The following is a 20885-nucleotide window of genomic DNA, read 5'->3' on the forward strand; positions in this document are numbered from 1 at the left end:
AGAGAGAGAGAGAAAGAGAGAGAGAGAGAGAGAACCTATGTAGAGGAACAGGGTTTAGTAAAGCAAAATCTGCATATTGCTTGGAAAGTATGGTTGCATTTGAAAGGTCAGCAAAGGTTTTTCTCTCATAGCATCTGCCAAAAGGATGTACAAGGGGTTTTCTAGGAATCCCTGCCAGGAGGTGGGTTTCCCCTTGTAACTCTCCTAAACTGGCCCTGACACCAAATGACTTATTCAGAACACAGTAGAAATGCGACAGCCCACTGTATTTAGGGAAAAACCATCCAGTCCAGCACAAGAGTCTTCCTGCTCAGGACTGACAGTCTAGTGCAATAGGAAAGATCTCAGGCCAGGAGACTTTGCTTTTGATTCTGGTTTGGTAACAACAGCTGTGCATTTCCTGGCAACAACTACAGATTAAGGAAAATGGTAGGGTTGTACACATACCCTAAAGGTCACCATTACCACACTGGGATCTAGGCTGTTCATATACTGTCCTATTTATATCTTAGGTCATTTACTCTCTGTCATTTCTTATGGCTACATGAGGTGTATGGTATCGTGTATGCAGTCTATATATTTCATCGCTAATGTTCAGAAATACTGCCAGTAAACAGAATGATTTGTGTATACTGTACAGCATTTTAAGGGGGTGACTGCTGTTAGTATTGTTTTAGGGCATGACAAATGGATTTTCAATTAGATACTAACTTTTCAATAATGGTAATAATATCATCCTACAAATGAGTCCAGACAGGCAACATGCAGGTTCAAATCACGATTCTGTTCCAGTTTTTGATTCTTCCCTGGGAAACTGTTACTTGGGTTTTACGCCCCCCCACCCTACCCCCTCCAGTGACATCTGATATCGGCATTTAAATCACATGGAATGAAGATGGTGAGGTTTCATTTCTTGTTTCTAATTTTTCTAACCTCCAAGAGGGTTTCTTGGTTTTGCTGATTATTCTGCAACTTCCAGGTTCTCTCCAGATGTGAGCAAAATTGCTTACTTGGTTGAGAGGCTTGTACTCACTTGATGAAGTACTTGATTCCATCTGCTGTGTAAGCTTCCTCCCACCCGTAAGGTAAGCCTAGAGTGAAAGGAAACCAGAAATACATTTATTAAGATGATGGAGATAACTTTACTTTCTGGACACCAACCTCCCTCATGCCGACAATTAGCTGAGTGCATTTCCTGCACAAAATTATTTTCTTGAAAGGCAGAATTAAGACAATTCAGATGAGCTCTGGCACTCAGCATCTTACAACGCAATAAATAAAGTCCCGAACAGTTAACAATCTGCTTTAGCAGCAATAACTGGATTATGACTTATCATTTACATGTGGTGAACGTTTTTGTCAGCAGGATTCACGCAGAAATTGGTGTTTGCAGCGGATGGTTCTTGCCCGGAGGCAGAAGGATGGACAAGATGGCCTCTGCTTGTCTATTCTGGCTCAAAGTTTCTTTAATTGGCTCCCTTTGCATTCCTTCGCTCAGCTCCACAGGGAACTGGGCATGAGTGCCAGATCAGCAGGGGTTTGAGAAGCAGCTTTTGGACAAGACAAGATTCCTTATTAAGTTTGAAAGTTTAGTAAAGTGATTTACAATGGATGGTGGCATTTTCTTTGTTAATTAAGAATTTTGTGCAGTGACATAAAGGGCCAAACAATTTGCTAAACTTAGCTTCCATTTCTGTAATGGGATTGAGAATAGTTAGCTAAAAAGAATGAAGTAAGCAGGCAACATAGGGGCATATTCTATATAGGAGTTCTGCTCTCTCTCCCTCTCTTCTCATTTAATATCCATTTACTGAGGTTTCAACCCACGGCTTATGCATCCACTTATTAGTGTTGTATTACTGAGCTACAATCTCTTCTTTTGAGGGGTAAGGTCTTACTAGATTGCAAGGTTGGACTTGGACTAATTCTGTAGCCTAGGCTTGAGATCCTCTTACTCCAGTCTCCTAACTAGTTGGAATTATATGCCTATATCAGCGGGCTGGGCTGCCATATTTTCTTACATCTAGATTGTGGGTAGCATCTCTTTAGACCGCAATGGTTTCTACCCATTCTGCCCTATCACTGGGTCATATCTTATATATTGCTATTGCTAAAAAGTTTAACTGACCTTTCCAGTAAGCTCTATGACACTGGGTTATCATCGCCCCTTTGATAGGTATAAGATACATTAATTCATTGAAAAAAAAAGGGTTGCATTACTCAGGTAGCCCGAGTCTTAACAACAAATACTTGACTTTTATTCCTTCAGATATCAGCAAGGGGGAGAATAAACACACAGGGAAAGCTTAACAATATGGGTTAAACAAAATTTTGCCCCATTACTATTTAATTCTTAAAGAATATATTTCCTTGAGAAGAGGGTATTATGCTGTGTGTGTGTGTGTGTGCACGCATGAGTGTGAGTTTGTGTGTGTCTGTATATTTAAGAAAAAAAAAAGACTTTAATTTATATTGATTCCAGTCTGAGACTGTGGGCCAAAATTTTATACCTATCTCTTCCATACATCAACAAGGCTATCCTGGGGTCTCTACCCTCTCTTCATGAATGTATGTCTACTTTTAGTAGTGGTCAGAGCTTCTGAGAACTCAGTACAAGCAAAGCTCTGGAGGTGACATCCCATGACACAGGAAGTGATATCCCATGCATGTGTTCTTTCATGTCCACCGATCAGCCATGATACACTCTTGCTGCCCTACAAGACTGCGTTGATTTATTTTTCTCTCTACACTTTCTGCATTTTTTTTTTAAATAGCTAAGTTCATCTGACAGTGATGAGGCCCTTTCCCTCCAAGGAAGAATGTGACTGTGAGGACCTGGCTTATATGACAGAAGCAGTCTGATTAGTTTTTGGGGAAAATAGAAAGCTACCAGGGACATGGAGAACTGCCGTAATGTGACTAAGGTTTTTGCTTACTAGGTGGATTGTTTGACTGGCACAATTCCATGTGTTCCTCCAATTCTTCAAGTAACAGGCATTTTTTAATGAAGTAGAAGAAAGAGATACACTTTAATGATGGTCCTTTTTATTAAAAAGTTTTAGACTTTATCATCGCTTGTGTGTGTGTGTATGTGTGCGGGATGCGTGTATGTGGGGGCTTGCACACAAAGCATACACTGAGGTCAGAGGCCAGCTTTGTGGCATTATCTCCTTCCACCTTTATGTGTGTTTTAGAGGCTGAACTCAGGTCATTAAACTTGCGTGGGAAACCCTTTTACCCACCAAGTGACCTTGTCAGCCCCAACATGATCAACTTAAACATGAGTTGGCCGAGAACTCATTTTCTGAGTCCTAAGGAATACATTTATACCACCCCTTCAGACACAAGGGATATTGGAGAAAAGGATACAAAGACTGTAAGAGGTAAAAGATAGGGAGAACAGCTACAAAAAAGTCGCTTTCTGGGAAGACAGAGTCAGTACAAGAAGAAATCTGGCAGCGGTGGATACTTGCATTGGGTTTACATAAGAATGGTCCATCCACAATCAGATGGAAGAGGACTCAAGGAACCCTACCCTTCATGGTTGAGCTATTCACTAAGACAGATGAGGGTGGGGGTGTCACTGCCTTCTGATGCATACCCACTGATGACCCCATCTGGTTCTAGTGGGCAGTTTTAATCCAGTGATAATACAGATGGACCTAGTTAAACAAACAAACAAAAACACCCCAAAAGTCATGATTATAAGGAAGGGACTATAGGGGAATGGGGAAGGGTATTGATAAGAAAGGGGAAACACTAGATACTGTGGGGAAGAGAATAATCAGAGTCCATTATATACATGTATAAGATTGTCAAATAACACGACTAATAAAAATTAAAACGGTATTTTCTGCCATGAAAAACTAAGTGCCTAATTTTTAAAAGATCAAAGTTTCATAACCTAACATCATCTGTAAGTAGAACGGGGGACTAAGCCATCATTAATCTCCCTGTAGTATCTCAGCAATAGAAACACAATCACTATCTAATGTAAAGACAGACATACAAATAGCTGCTTCACATGAAACAGCTCTTTTGGTATTTACAAATACATGATTATGATATAGTCGGTTTTCAATGGTAATGATTTTATTTATTCACAATGATGATTTGGAAGTAATTAGAACATAAATACTTTGAAATAATCATTATTGTTACATATAAAAATAGTTATCTAGTTACAAAATCTTTACAGACTTGTAAATATACGATGTTTCTAATTTTTCTTTTTATATTTTTTAAAAACTGTTATTGACAGCTCTAAGCACCTTGCGATTGTTTCTGAATGAAAGGGTTTGTCTGTGAGTTCTCAGATAGCATTCTTTCCGCCAGAGATCATCTGTTTCTAATAAAAAACTTCATGGTGAAGACTCCAAAATCTGCATGAGTATCTTGCCAGAGTGAATGTCTGGAACATATTGAACTTAGAATCCTGGCTGTGCCCTAAAACCCAACATATACAAATTCAAACTCATCATGTGTCCACACAAAACGATTTCCTTTGTTTCCCCAGAATCATTACCACAGATTCTCTGTTATGTTTCCCCAGGTACTAATTTATTAAGTATTTTTTGATTATTATGTGTTCAGACTTTTGCTTGGGTGATTAATACATAATGATGAAAAATAAACGTGAACCTTGATCTCACAGAGCTTTAAACTAAGGACGAGGATGTAGCTCGGTCAGTAGACCGTTTGCCTAGCACACCAAAGCCCTGGCTCTGATCACCAGCACCACCTTATAAAAAGGGACTGGGTGTGGTGGTGCACACCTATAATCCCAACACTGGAGAGAAAGAGACAAGACAAACAAGAGTTCAAAGACATGCATGGCAGCATAGGGAGTTTAAAGCCAGCCTATCTAAGACCATGTCTCAAATATAAACAAAACCCTCAAAAAACAAAACAAAAATCGCACAAAACCCAAACAACTTGCCCCCCCCATCATAAACAAGCACATAAGTACAAGAATAAGTTCAAGTAGTATAGAGAGAATAGGACAGGTGAGAGAGGAACTCAGCTTCAGGAGGGAGGAAGAAGTGCAAACCAGTGAGACACGGTCAGCAAGGTTTTCCAAGAGGCTGCGGAGGGAAAGCGCAGACCTGGGTGAGAACACCGCAGGTAGATGGAGCACAGCCACATGGCTGGCACTCTGAGAATCAGGAAACTGCTCACTCTGTACAAGCACAAAAAGATTCTGCTGGAAACATTATTACATGGAGATTTGCAGGCTGCAGCAGGATTGTATGAGACTCCCCTTCCCTCCTCATGCTTCTTTTTTGAGACAGTTTCTCAGAGCCTCAGATGACCTTGAACTGGAGATGTGCTCAATTGAGAACGAAGAAGCTGTAAAGGAATGCTGTCCCATCATACTTGTGGAAAGGCCACATAATCTAAAAGACTTTTTTTTTTTTTTTTTGAGATCCACCAAAGCCCAAGGTTTTTACCTGACTAGATTTCAAGGGAAAGGAAGTCCTGCAAGAAGAAAAGGTGCACATACTCACTGGAGACAAAGTATTGCCAGGAACATGGCCAAGAAAGCAATGGACATTAATCCACACATCTGGGAGCCCTAAACACAAGCACAGTTGTCCTCCTCCTGAAACAGTTCTTGGCCCCCAAGACTTGACAGTGATACTGTACCCATGATATCTCAGCAGTGTGGCAGCATGAACAGGACCTGCATGATGGTAACACTCGCTGCTATGGCAATGTGGGTGGTGGGAATTTCACAAGGCCACACCCAGATGAACAGTGGGGTGAGAGCTATGGCCACATTTTATACCTATGGGTATAAAAGTATGTATTTATAATACAGCAATGCTCCCATTTGTTTGAATATCGCATGCAGAAGGTGGGTGATTTCATTTGTTGAGGCTTGGAATCCTATTAAATGACGTGGCGTAAAGAAGGAAGGTCAAATGAGCCTAGGGGACTGTGAGAAAGACTGAACAATGGACCATAGCCTTTAGATGGAGAGAAGACAAGGGGACTGGGAGCTGGAGTAGTAGACAGTCTTGGTGAGGATGATCACTGTGTAGTAAGCTTCAAAGAGTTCTGAGTGAGTCAGCACGGTGCTCTTGCTGCCAAGAGTCACAGTGGGCATCGAGGCGCTGATGTGGGAGTCCCCTCTGTGTGCTGTGATTACCATCAATGAATAAAGAAACTGCTTTGGAGCGATAGCAAGGCAGAACTTAGGTAGGCGGGGAAAACTAAACTAAATGCTGGGAGAAAGAAGGGCGGAGTGAGAGAGAAGCCATGTAGCTCTACTGGAGACAGATACCGGAACTTTAGCCTGTTAGCCAAAGCCATGTGGCAATACATAAATTAATAGAAATTGGTTAAATTAATATGTAAGAGTTAGCCAATAAGAAGCTAGAGCTAATAGGCCAAGTAGTTATTTAATTAATACAGTTTCTGTGTGATTATTTCAGTTTCTGGGCAGCCAGGAAACAAACAAGCATTCTCATTCAGGGGCTTGGAAAGGAAGGCACAGAAAACACTGACAAAATGAACTGAAAGGTAAAGGTGAGGAACTCAGATGGAAAATAGCAGGAGCTGGTGGGACAGAGTTAAACAGAGACTGAAATTCTAAAAGTGAAATTGACCAAGAGGACACTGGACAGGAAGTCTCCAGAAGACCTTAGCAAAGCCAGGTTCATTTGAAAATCTCTAGTATCTCTAGGTTCCGGCTATAATGAATAATGCTGCTATTGATACTGTTGAGCAAGTGTCCATGTGGTATGATTGAATATCCTTTAGGTATATGCCCAAGAGTGGTATTGCTGGGTCTTGACATAGATTGATTTCTAATTTTCTAAGAAACTGCCATACTGATTTCCAAAGTGGCTGTATACATTTGCACTCCCACCAGCAGTGGAGGAGTGATCCCCTGACTCTATATCCTCAGTAGTTTTGATCTTAGCCATTCTGACAGGCGTAACTGACAGGGGGACATGGTAACTCGGCACCATTTTGATTTGCATTTCCCTGATGGTTAAAGATGATGAGCACTTCCTTAAATGACTTTTGGCCATTTGAGAGTCTTCTGATGAGAATTCTCTGTTTAGCTCTGTATCCCATCTTTAAATCGGATTGTTTTGTACTTTGATGTCTAATTTCTTGAGTTCTTTATATATTTTGGAGATTAGCGCTCTGTCAGATGTGGGGTTGGTGAAGATCTTTTCCCATATTGTAGGCTGTCATTTTGTCTTATTTACCATGTCCTTTACCTTACAGAAGCTTTTCAGTTTCAGGAAGTCCAATTTACTGACTGTTCCTCTCAGTGTCTGTGCGACTGGTGTTATATTTAGGAAGTGGTCTCCTCTGTCAATGAGTTCAAGGCTACTTCCTACTCTCTCTTCTATGGAAATAACCTAGATGCCCCTCAAGTGAAGAATGGATAAAGAAAATGTGGTACATTTAAACAATGGAGTATTACTCAGCTATAAAAAACAATGTCATCGTGAAATTTGCAGGCAAATACATGGGATTAGAAAAAACATCCCGAGTGAAGTAACCCAGACTCAGAAAGAAAAACACGGTATGTACTCACTCATAAGTGTACATTAGACTTAAAGCAAACAACAACCAGAATACAATCCACAGCTCCAGAGAAGCTAGGTAATAAGGAAGACTCTCAGAGGGATACATAGATCACCCTGGGGAGGGGAAGGGAGAGGAGAACAGGATGGAATGGGATAGTCAAGAGGGGAGAGGGATGGAGTGGGAGAGAAATGAAAGAGATAATCTTGATAGAGCCACTGTGGGGTTAGGGAGAAACCTGGTGCTAGGGAAATTCCCAAGAATCCACAAGGATGACCCCAGCTAAGACGCCTAGCAACAGTGGAGAAGGTGCCTGAATTGGCCTTCCGCTGTAACAAGAGGTGAATACCCTAACTATCATCATAGAGCCTTCACTCAGTAACTGACAGAACCAGATGGAGAGATCCACAGCCAAGCACCAGGCCGAGCTCTGGAAATCCAATCAAAGAGAGGAAGGAAGAAATATAAGAGCAAGGGAGGTCAAGATCATGATGGAGAAATCTACAAAGACAGCTGAACCAAGCTCGTGGAAACTCAGGAACCCTAGACCGACAACTGTGGAGATTCTGTGGAACCGAACTAGGCCCTCTATATGTGGGAGACAGTGGTGAAGCTTGGACTATCTGAGGAACACCTGGTAGTAGGACCAGGATCTATCCCTGGTGCATGAGCTAGTTCATTGGAGCCCCATTGCCTATGGTGGGATGCCATGCTCGGCCTTAATGTAGGGGTTCTGCCCCAACTTAATGTGCCAGACTTTGCTGACTTCCCTTGGGAGCCCTTACCCATTGGGAGGAGTGGATGGATGGGGAGTGAGCTGGTGGGTGAGGCGTGGGGGGTGCATCAGGAAGGGTAGGAGGGAGAACTGTTTCTGGAATGTAAAATGAAATTAAAAAAAAAAGAATTGCTGGGTGGTGGTTGTGCACACTTTTAATCCAAGCACTCGGGAGACAGAGGCAGGTGGATCTCTCTAAGTCTGAGGCCAACCTGATCTACAGAGTGAGTTTTAGGACAGCCAAAGCTCTTACACAGAGAAACCCTGTCTCGAAAAACCAAAAGAAAAGCTCTAGTGTCATCATCATCTCAAGGAGACTCAACCTGTAGCGTAGGACATCCCAGGAAGGGATGAAAGGGAAGAGGGAGGGGAAGGAATGGATCGAGGGAGGGAGAGAAGGAGGGAGGGAGAGAAGGAGGGAGGGAGAGAAGGAGGGAGGGAGAGAAGGAGGGAGGGAGAGAAGGAGGGAGGGAGAGATCTTGAATTAAATAGACAAAGTTTTACTAAATATTATGGCATCCATTACATTCCAGGAATTTTTAATTGATTTTGAATCAGAAAAGCTAAATCCACATGTACTGCTTTTGACTCTAAGTTGAATAAGGTGGTAATAACTGTGTAGGACCTCAGCTTTCTCATTTATATGAGTAATGATCTTAGTTATCTTGCTAGCTTGTGGTGTTATCATGAGACTTTTATTAGTTAATACATAATGATACAATTATATGCAAAAGGAGGCCATTGTTATTAATGGCAACAAAACAGGAGCTTCTTCATTGCCCACGATTCCATGCATACATCTAACACAGGAAAAACTTAAATACCTATGGGGTGAATTTTACTATGTGGAAGTCCTTTCTTCAGTGTAGGGAATTACACAGTCTCTGCTTCACTGCTGTGCGGCCAGCTAACGATACGATTGCCATGGCCGACACCGGCATTCCCTCACTAAAGCGTTATTCTATTTCCACAGCCTCAGCCTCGGTACTGCTAGCAGCTGATAGCAACATGATTAAATAATACTCCTCAACTCGCCAGAACAAGAAGAGAAAGAGAATCCCCAACATCCCAATCTATGCCTTACTCTACTTAACAATGATCTCCTAAGCGGAAATGAACTAGATTCTAGATTTAAAGACAAAATGGTCTGTTTTAAAAATCTTTTTTGTTAGATTTTAGGATTACTCAAGTTAATTTGTAGTTCTGAACTGTGGTGCCAATTTGAAAGAAGCTACACTTAATTTTCCCATGAAAGAGAAATCTATTACACTAAGCGATGGTCTTCACCTATAAATAACCTGATAATTTAGTATTTCAAGGGCAAAAAAAAAAATTCTAAGGAAACAATTTACAAAAGAACCCTCTAAGTTTTGGGATTGTGCTCTAAGTGTTCCTGATTGTTATTCTTGCACAAATGCCTTCACAATAGGCATGATTTTGCATCTGTGATTTGGTTACATATGGCCATTGTCTGGGGAGCGGGGAGAAGAAATTGCACCAATACATGTATAATGTAGATGTTACATACTTCAAGCTAGAAGCCACACACCTACCCCCAAAAGACAATGACACATGGAAGGGAAGCACTGAACGCACACTCCTAAGCAACCTGGCTGCCCGGAGTCTTCTCAGTTAGGCCTCACTCCGTTTGGCAGACAAATATATTCTAAAATAGCTTGCAGTTAAGGAGGAGGGTGAGAAGGCTATCGTCCATTTTCCACATTTCCCTTTCCACACATGCAAACTCTGCATTCTCATAGCATTTGCTCCCAATTAGGGTTTAGCATCTTGAACACTGGCATGCCAACACCTGACAAGCCAGCTTAAGTGTCCTCTTTTCTACTGTTCACTCCCATCCTGTGATGGAGACTGTAGGTGAGAACACAGAACTCCATTCACAGTAGTCTCTGGGCATTTACTCAATGTTAGGGGAGCCGCCTGGGGATTTGGGTTTGCTTTGCTTAGAACCAGTACTATCTAGCAGACTTTACACTACGTATTGACCAAACTCAGTACAAAGATCGTTGCAGTCATTCTGTACAGCCAGTCTACAGAGACAGGCTAGAGAAGGGATTAAAAGGTCCTTTCAAACATCTTTGTGTTCTGACAAGCTTTGCTCATGGCTAGTCAAATTGTCTGACTTGATCAGTGAGAAGAGTAGTAATGGCCAAGAGCCCAGAGAGCTGTTCCCACCCATGTTTGTAGCTCGCTCTGTCGTTTCCTTCAGGGGCTGGCTCAGATGTCATGGAGGCCGTGGTGTTTTCCTGGTCATTCAATATAAAACAGCCTTCTCTGCCACCTCTGGCACACACTAGCTGCCTTAACCAGCTTTCTTTCCTACCCAAATTCCCTCATTTTTTGTTCCCTGCCCCACTGCCAGCGGTATTGTGCACATATACGATTCTTAATTGCTATTTGCTGAATTAAGGAATCAATGTTTACTATGCCAAATGACTATGGTAATACGAACACAGACTATTTAATCAGACACAAGATAAAAGTAGAGGATTTTAGAAAAAGTGTCGAAAGGGTGCTAAATTAAGATCAAAACTGAAAAGTTGCACCATTAAGGGTGTACTTAATGACTTGAATTACTTTCCTATGAGTTGAGAGTTTCTTCTTTACAGGTGACAGAGATGGAGGAGAAAGGTGGAGGTCTCATTCTTTTTTCTTTAAAAGCAGGTCTTATTTTATGCATACCAGGCTGGCCTGAAACTCATCATAAAACCAGTCTTAAAACTCAACAGAGATCCACATGCCACTGTCTCCTGAGTGCTGCTGGGATTACAGGCATACACCACCACGTCTGGTTCCGAGGCCTTACAAAGATAAGCAAGATTGCTTTAAAAACAGTTTGATTAGTATACTACAGATATGAAGGGCGAGCGGCTGGTGAACATGAACTAGTGGGTCTACGGACTGCAAGGGAAGACGCCTGGAAACTGTGAGCTCTCCTTCCTGTTCCCTTCAGGGAAACTTGTTTGGCGAGGAGAGGCTGAGTGTTGCTCTGCAGCAAGCTCCAAGGAAGGGCAGACTTATCAAGAGGACAGAAGACAGGTTAACTAGTTCAAATGCTAGGAAGACCTCATGAGTAATCTCTGCTGAGTGTCACTGTCCACTGCCTCCACCTCTGTCTGAGAGCATACCATATCAGGTTTCCAAAACTCATGTTATGAAAAAGAGATAAATAAAAAAAAACTATTTTGAAAATAAGTCTTTAAAAAAAACACACTCCTGTGCACACTACTTTAGTTTTTCCACGTTGCATAGCAAACTTTCACAAATGCAGCACACGCGTGTATCAGCACAGAGCTCCACGGGTGGCATGTGCAGCATGGTATGACTTGGTTCTGTGCTCAAGGGATTATGGGACAGCAATGAAAATACTGCCTGGGGAGACTTTTTATCAGGATGAAGTAGGAAATTATGCATTTCTAAGTTAATTTGTTATTGACAGAATTCTGTTTGCAGCTCTAGGACATAAGCTGCTCCCAAACGTGCTTTGTTAGACCTAGAAGTGGTGAGCATTGCTTGCCACATGACTCCTTCGACCTTCAGACTGGCCTTATACTTCCAGTGGACTTGTAGATCTCCAATGTTTAGGTCTCAAAAGCTTGTGGAGGTCACATCCACAAGGGGGACTTCTTCATTCCCAGCTAATTAATTGCACACAGGGTCCCATTATAGGTACACTTAGGCTTGTAGTTCACTGACTAGCTTGTACATGCATGTTTGGCAGGAGCCAGGAATTGAAGGCTGTCTTAGAATCCTATCTATTGAAGTGCTCACATGTTACTTCAAATAGAGTCCAGGGTGGCAAGGGGAGCCTTCTATGTTCGCGCCTAGAAAGGGACATGTCACTGAGAAAACTATGAGAAAAGTCACATAGAAAGAATAACAAAACTTTCATAACTAATTTTTATTTTTACTTTAGAGGCAAAAATATTAAATAAACATAGAATTTAGAATAGTTAAAGAATTATAAAAATTCCCCCACAATAAACCCAGAATTTTAGAAAAAGGTTTCTGTTCCATTCTCTGGTAAGCAGATGAGAGAAAGTGATAAAAATGGGAAGAAAATGAGGAGGCAAACAAGGGACTAAAAGGTGAGAAGTTAGGGAAGGAGAGATTTAAAACATTTACGGCTCTTAACTGGATCAGCTGTACAATTTACAGTGCGTGCATGATTACAAACTGAAAAAGGAAAAGAGAAAGACCGAGCAGCTGGGATTAGCAGAAGCTGTTTCTGGAGAGTACACTTGGGTGGCTAAAGTGAGTTAGTGAATGATTGACTCAGTTTCCTGATTTTCCCTCCCTATCAGCTTTGAACTCTCATCCCAGCTATCTCCAGAATATTGGCCAAAATCTCCCCGACAAGTCTGTTGTGGCAAAACTCTGGTCCCCTCTGAGCAGGTGGTCAAGCCGCCCACCTGTCCACACTGGAACTGTCAGAAATTCATTCAGGACATTTTCTACTCACACTTGCCAAACGTCTCTTATTCAAAGCCTGGGAGATCTATTTCCATCACAGGGCCTAACTGTGCTTGGTTAGATCTTCACGGGAGACCTGCCCTACAGTTTTCCTGTGGCATCCTTGGACCAACCCAATGTAGTCATGCCAAGCCATGAAACACTAACAGTATTGTGTTCGCAACCACTCATGACACATAGTTATCAAGCAAAAAGGACCAACAGACACAAGAATGCAGTGTACGCAGCAGGAGAGTATTGTCTGTTAGACCTAGTGTCAGATTTCTCATCTTACCCTGTTATCACCCATCATGTTCCTTACTGTCTATCCCTGTGGTATGGCTGTTCATTTTAGTTATATTAAGTAGGAATATTCGGTCTCAAAATTGCAACACCCTCTCTTTTTCCCTCCACATATTTGCCCTTAGTAAAGCAGATACATATCAAAGGAAGAAATCTAAGTCCCTTCTCATTTGACCAGTGACAGTTACTGATAATTTAGTACAAGAAAAGCAATGAGTAGCCACGTTTTACTTCTGCATACTGATTTGCTTTGAAAGACATAGACAGCAACCATTCCAAAACAGAGACCAGCCCTTCAACTCTTTTTTTGATTTTATATTGTCGTATGAGTACTAGGGAAGCCTCAAAGTATGCCTGGAATACTTTGTAATACAACTAGTAGGAACAGAAAAACAAAAGCTGTTTGTTGGTGGGTAACCCTAGAGTTAAAGGTTACATAATACTAGGAGGTATTTAGCTTACCTAGTTTGTCAGAATGAGTTGGTCAATGGGGAACATAAGCTGTCAGTACAAACGGTGCATGAATAGCAATTCATATCGAGATAAATATTTTGAGATGGTGGTTGCTTATGATGGCATAAACAAGACATGAGTTTCAACCTCACATGCCTTATCTTGTGTGCCTTTAAATTATGATGGTTTCACTTCCACTTGAGTTTGACTTTATCGCTGCCATTTAAAACTGCTCAGAGCTCAAATCTTAAACAGTTCCTTCCATACACACATCTCTCCATTTAAAAATAATTTCCCTCATTATTCCCCTGAGCTATTTTTACTTTGTATCATAAACAATACATTTAATCTATTAAACCTTGCAATATGATTATTTTTACAATCATTTTCATCCCCATTTTCCTAGACTCCTTGAGGGTTCTAAATCATCCTCACACCCAGCAGGTTTCAAAAGAGGATTCTCTGAATAGAATAATTAATTTGTTTTCTTCCTTTTGTTAACTTAGACTGTTGTATTGGTTCTTCTGTGAAAAATTTAAAAAGGCACATATGTGTGTGTTTCTGTCTATATGAAAACATATATACACGTGTGTGCAAGTCCATGTGAACATGTGCAGAACAGAAGTCAACCCTGAGAGGTGATGCCTGCTGGCCAATAAGCCCCAGAGATCTGCTTGTCTCTACTTCTCCAACACTGGAATGACAGTGTGTGTCCAGCATTTTTTAAACATGGCTTTTGTCCTGGCTAGTTTTAATGTCAACTTGACATAAGCTAGAGTCATCAGAGAGGAGGGGAGCCTCAACTAAGGAAGTGCCCCCATAAGAACGGGCTGTAGGTAAGCCTGTAAAGCATTTTCTTAATTAGTGATTGATGTGGGAAGGCCCAGCCCATCGTGGGCAGTGGCACCCTGGGCTGGTGGTCCTGGGTTCTATAAGAAAGCAGGTTGAGCAAGTCACATGGAGCAAGCCGGTAAGCAGTACTCCTCCATTGCCTCTTCATCAGCTTCTGCCTCCAGTCCCTGCCCTGATTGAGTTTCTTTCTTGGCTTCCTTCAGTGATGAACTACAATGTAGAAGTGTAAGGTAAATAAACCCTTTCTTCCCCATCTTGTTTTTGGTCATAGTGTTTCACCATAGCAACAGTAACCCTAACTAAGACAGCTTCCAGGACCAAACTCAGGTCTCATAAGCACTTTGCCAACTGAGCCATCTTCTCAGTTCCACTTCTTCCTCGAGGGGATGCTGCCATGCTCCAGAGCACACAGCTGGATAGTCCAGCAGGACTGGACTCCACTTCCCAAGGTACACTGCTGAGTTCTTATTGCAAAGAATGAATTCTTCTGTGGCAGCAATACAGAGAGGATTTCAGAAGTTTCTTTTTGATTCTGTGTGTATTATTTTTCTTGATTTCTCTCATCTTTTTATAAATTGTTATGGGAACCCATAACTTCATATTCCTTTGCACATTTGAGATAAAATTTATCCTGATACTATTTCTGTTGGTCCAAAATATAATTCCTGGTGTTAGGTATCTAGACATAATAATCACTGTTTGTTTGTGTCCTGACAGGAAGTAGCCTTCTAAGCAATACACATAATAGACAATCATATAACTATATACAACCACCTGCTAACTCAATCAAGTCTAATTTAAGAATATGATTTTAAAAAAAAAAAACAGAGACCGTAAATGTCCCCTTATTCTTCCACATTGGATCATTATTAGATCACCTTCTATTTTGTCCTTCACTTCAGTATCCATCCATTTCTGGTGATTGATGCGGGATAACTTGACATCCCACATTCTTCACTGATGTTACATAAGAAAATTCATCTTGAAAGTAAAAACAATCAAAGGCTAATGACTAAATTGTAGGAAACACGAACTGGCACACAAAAGGAGTATTAAACACCACTCCTTCTCATGTCTTCTAAGAATCTTTAGAAAGACTAAAAATTAATTCTAATTAGAGTTTTTGAAAACTGGGTGAAGATTTTGTTTTCTACTGAAAAAAATGTATGCTTTTATTATCTTCAGGGTGATTATTTGATGACGTCACATTTATATATCTAAAAAGTTAATGTGAAATTGAGGCAAGCAGTAAAGGATAGTTTCAGAAATATAATGTGCATACAGTGAGAGAACAGAAAGTACTCAGAGGCTTGCTGTCCTTATTTGAGGTGTGAATATCAAAAACATAAAAGAGCAAGCTAACCTTGTAAAATTCCATTTATGTAATAATGGGCATATCCTTGCTTTACATGATTTAGTATAAATTAAAATGTATAGATATGTTTGTTAATGATTAGGCCAAAATAACTTTCTTGCTCATGGCCCTCTGACTGGGACCTGTGCTAGGGTTCTGGACTATTCTATGGGAAGCACACTCAGAAAGCAGCAGCTGTTACTCCTTGCACTGGCTGCTGTAAAGTGGACTGAGAATTATAGCCGGGAAACAATCCACAAGCAGGATCTCGACTTCTAAGATCTCGATGCATCTTTCCAGATGACTCCTGCACACCCTGCCAGTGGCACTTTAAACTCATCATTAGAGCGGTCTCAAATTTTCCACTTTTTCCAGCTTTTACTTCATCAACTTAATAATTTGTAAGGAGTCTAATGAACACATCAACTGGGCACTGTGGAAAGTTAATGGTAGGTAGGGAGAAGCCTATCAGATGCTGATAGGAACCCGTGTCCCTATGTTACTGACAGAGAATTGGTGAGGTGCACAGATGGGCACGTGGATTAAACACAGATTGGTGGCTCTCACTTCATTTGGAGAAAGTGAAGAAAGAGAGGGGTGGGAAGAGACAGGCAAACATTAATGGCCATGGAATCTTTACGATTTATTGAGGAAAAGAAAGTACTATCAGGAAGACTGAAAGACAAATGCAGTTAAAAACATGATTTTCCTTGGTTTCCAAAAGACCAAAATGTATTGGTCGGGTTTTCCCTCTCTTTCTGCTACCCTGTCTTAGTCTAGTTCCTTCCTTTGTGTAGACCTCTGAATGTCTATGCTGTTCTGCCTGGACATCCTCTTTCTCTCTTCTTCCATTCCCCAAGAATTCACCATGTTCATAACTTTAAAAATCACATGCATGTCAAACATTCAAATTTATTTTTCCAATCCAGTCATTTCTTCATCTAGACTGGTAACAGCAACTCTGTGAGAACATCTCTGTTTAGATGCCTCTTACATAACCTGTTTCTTTTCTCCAGATTAAGTTTTAATATACATCTCAAATCATAATCCCCTTCTTCCCAATGTCACCTAGTGAGCCTCCTCTGCCTGAACAGGAGCTCTTTGCCTCAGCCTGAAAGGCTCATGCCCATCGCTTGCTAGAGGTCAGCTTAGCGTCTTACTCTGCAGCACCAGGTCTTGCTCACCCTCTCCATTCCTATCACAGCACTGAGCTCACTATCCACAGTACCTTCTTGGTTTCAGAGGATAGCTCTTGGTTTCTTGTTTATTATTTGTTCTCCCCGGCTCTCCCCATAAGTTCTATGAGGACAGGGATGAAATATCCACTCTCATGTACCAAGAATCTGGCAAACATCTGCTTTCAGGTAGGACATCAAAAGTGTCTGATAAATAGTTAGTATTTTATTTCCATTAAAAATTCTTTATGTAGATAAAACATATTGTTATTATTTTAATAAAAGAGGACTGAATGTTTAAATATTTCCCATGAAGAAATGTCTCTAGCAATATTCTTGGTTATATTTTGCTGACTAACTCATCAGCACTAAAACAGAACCATGCACTTGTTTTTATTAATAAAAGGACTGCTTATAACCCTCACACAGACAGCTGCTCTATCTGCTGACACATAGCTTTATTATTAGTGGGGGGTGCGGAGAGAACACACTGGTCTTCTACAGGAAATACTACAGAGATCTGAAATCTAGGTCAGGCAACACTGCTCTAAGAGTGCAAACGCCCACTTAGCTGTTGTTGCTGCTTATCGCTAAGATAAGAAAATCATGTTTAAACAACAACGAAAAATTACTTGCTCTGCAGTTATATCTGGTTAACTTACATGAGAATGATCTATTATCATAGCTATCTTTGGACCTTTTACAATTTGAACATGCTATCCAGCTCTGTAAGAAAGCTCACACTCAGTCTGGGGGGACCCACTAGTCAGAAAGCTAGAGAAGAGTGACGCTTCTGTGAACAGTTTGATCTGGAACTCCCAACAAAGTTTTAGATACCAATTAAGTTTCTCTAATGCTGGCTTGTCTCACGGCAAGTCAATAACTAAACAGAAGAGAGCTGCCTGGGACGTTCCATGCCGTCATGATTTTCTGCATGTGACAGCATGACACATGGATAACTGTGTGCTGTGGTCCGGGCAGTCCCAGCCTTCAGAAACAACACTAACTGCAGTCCTGCACTCTGATGGCTGCAGACCCAGTGCAAACACCCAAGGCGCTGCTTTGAGTGCATTTATCGGGGTGTTGGGAAATGGTAACATTTCCTCTGAACATTTAAACAACTTTGGTAAATGTATGTATGCTCAGAGGGCTATTCTGGTCCTGAGACATAAGGGGCTAAGGTTTAACAGCAGACACATAAATGATGCAACAAAACATCATTTCCTTGAGTTTGTATTTATGTCTATATTATGAAGACTACATTATAATACTGTATATTATGTCTAGGTTACTAAGACTTAGACTAAACACCTAGCCAAAATCTTCTGCAGTTCAGAAAAGACATGAAGGAAAGTGAAGGTTTTTCTGTCATTTCCTACTACAGTTAAATCTAGCCCATGAATCATGTCTGATTAGTCAAATTTAGCTCAGACATAAATCTTGGTTGTAAATTTCAGAACTTGTCAGAGCTTTGGAGGGCAGCAGCATCTCTGCATCCTAACGTGTTACTGGTCCAGCTTTGGAGGACAGCAGCATCTCTGCATCCTAACATGCTACTGGTCCAGCTTTGGAGGGCAGCAGCATCTCTGCATCTTAACGTGCTACTGGTCCAGCTTTGGAGGGCAGCAGCATCTCTGCATCTTAACATGCTACTGGTCCAGCTTTGGAGGGCAGCAGCATCTCTGCATCTTAACGTGCTACTGGTCCAGCTTGGGAGGGCAGCAGCATCTCTACATCTTAACGTGCTACTGGTCCAGCTTAGGAGGGCAGCAGCATCTCTACATCCTAACGTGTTACTGGTCCAGATTTGGAGGGCAGCAGCATCTCTACATCCTAACGTGTTACTGGTCCAGCTTAGCTTTCAGCCCTTGCTCTGGGTCCATTGCTGGGGGAACTCTTCTGAGGAATGATTGTTTTAAATTAGTCCTGCTCAGGAGATCCAAATGACATTAGTGATCCTATTTTGCAATGATTTATCATTGCAGTTTATAAAAGACAAAAATGGTGGTTTCTACTTCCAAAGATAAAAATAAAGGTATAGTTAAAAATTCAGAAAATGCATGAACAAAATCTGCACTTCTATTTGGGAAGCAGCACATAATTAGCTCCTTTAAAAGAAAACTTCAAGATGATGAGAGGCAAGACGCCACACACATGTAATTTTTCTCTTAGTCAACACTGAACAAGGGAGAGCGTGCAAAGTACTGTGAAAGTGATTACACAGGGAACATCTGAGCTTCATGTTCTTCAAATACACAGCAAGTCACACTTCATCTTGATACATTTTTCTTATCTTTGGATAACAAAAGAGCTATGTGGTTGGGAGGAGTGGAGGGAGGGGAAACTGTGGTTGGGACATATTATTTGAGAGAAGAATATGTTTTCAATTAAAAAAAATTATGTTCAGTCTATTGCATTTATAGTTTTTGAAAGGGTCAATGTGTTTCCTAAGGAAATCTTTGGGAGTTGATTTACTGCAAGATACTCAGAAAAATCTGCAATGGTGTATTTCCTTAAGTTACTGACAACTCACCGCTTATCCAAGTAACGAAATGACAGCTTAAAAACAAAACAAAACTGTAGGGTTTACAAATACACACCACAGAACCTAGGCACTGCCTTACCAATACAGACAGGTTCAGCTTCAAATAACTTCCACTGCAGGGCCAGGCTAGAGTAAGTTATTTTCTAGAAAGGCTAAGGTTAACAAAAGTCTTTATAGATACCTCTTAATTTTTAATTCATAACTTAAAGTTTTTTTCTCCTGAGTAACAAAGAAAAATTATAGACAGAGCACTTCAAATACTGCAAACCAAGGCTGACTGCGGACAATTTATAAAATAGCACTCCACTCCCCAAGAGCCCATTGTGTCTGATGCAGAGAACTTAGTTTTGTTTTAAACCACGAAGCTGAGAAAGGCAGTCCATCTTTAAAAGCCATCCTCTGCTTTTAATGCTCTCTGACCAGCTGTTTTAACCAAAAGGCCAACGAGACCATTTCTCTTAATCTCCTTTTTACTTAAAGACATCGTGCTTAAAATAAATGTTAAGCCTTCTAAGAAATGACCAAAAGAAGAAAACCGTTCTCCCACACAATCTTCATCAGTGAACACTTAGCGGTTAGCCTGGTCTCAGAACCAGTTTTATTACTATGTCTGCACATAGCACACACACAGTGCAATACGAATCCCTTAGGGACATATTACTGTTAACGGCCCATCCAGTCATTTGGTTATCATTGTCTGGCTAATGGCTTTTTAGGATAATAACTCTGATACAGACAATAAAATGCCTTAATTAGTTTATCATCCCTTATTCTCTGAGAAGAGATCCGGGCCATATCTGACTTTATGTGAGGGGACAGAGTGATGTTGCTCTGAAACTAGGTTCCTGGTATTTGGTTCCAGGAACCAAGGTGGCTCCCAATCTAGATTATATTTGTAAATAAGATTTGTTTATAATAATTTTAAATAAAGAAAAATGGCAAAGCCATAGGACACCAAGGAAGTAAAAGATAATAAATAGCAAATAAGATGTAAAACCTTCCAAACAAATAAAATGGGAGGCACAAGAACAACAGGACAGTGATGTTTGAAAAGGTGTGAAAAAGATGGGATCAACTTTGTTCTTTTAAAAGAAGTATTGATTTTTTGAGTGCGGTGTGTGTGTGTGTGTGTGTGTGTGTGTGTGTGTGTGTGTGAGACTCATGTGTGAGGGCATGTATTTGCCACAGCATATGTGTGGAGGTCAGAGGGCAACCTTAGGTGTTTGGTCAGTTCCTTCCTCCCTGTCTTAGGCAGCATTTTTGCTGCTACACTTTGTACACCAGGCTCAGTTCCTGCGAGTTTCCAGAGGATCCTTTGGTCTCAGCTCCCATCTCACTACGCATGCTCGGATCACAGAACGCACCATCCTGTCTAGATCTCACACGGCCTCCAGGGACCTCAACTCTGCA

At 41.0% G+C, this 20885-nt stretch overlaps 1 protein-coding gene across 3 annotated transcripts in view; it reads right to left on the reverse strand.

Annotated features, from left to right (window-relative positions):
• Positions 1-20885, reverse strand: part of Stxbp4 (syntaxin binding protein 4) — a 147097-nt gene that overhangs the window by 18186 nt on the left and 108026 nt on the right. For all 3 annotated transcript variants that reach the window (XM_050156651.1, XM_050156648.1, XM_050156650.1), the window contains one exon: positions 1034-1091. In XM_050156651.1, the coding sequence (XP_050012608.1) occupies positions 1034-1091 (58 nt within the window). The remainder of the gene's footprint in view (positions 1-1033; positions 1092-20885) is intronic.

The sequence above is a fragment of the Alexandromys fortis genome, unplaced genomic scaffold, assembly GCF_014885135.2.
Source record: "Alexandromys fortis isolate MF-2015 unplaced genomic scaffold, M_Fortis_MF-2015_v1.1 scaffold_31, whole genome shotgun sequence".
Lineage (NCBI taxonomy): Eukaryota > Metazoa > Chordata > Mammalia > Rodentia > Cricetidae > Alexandromys > Alexandromys fortis.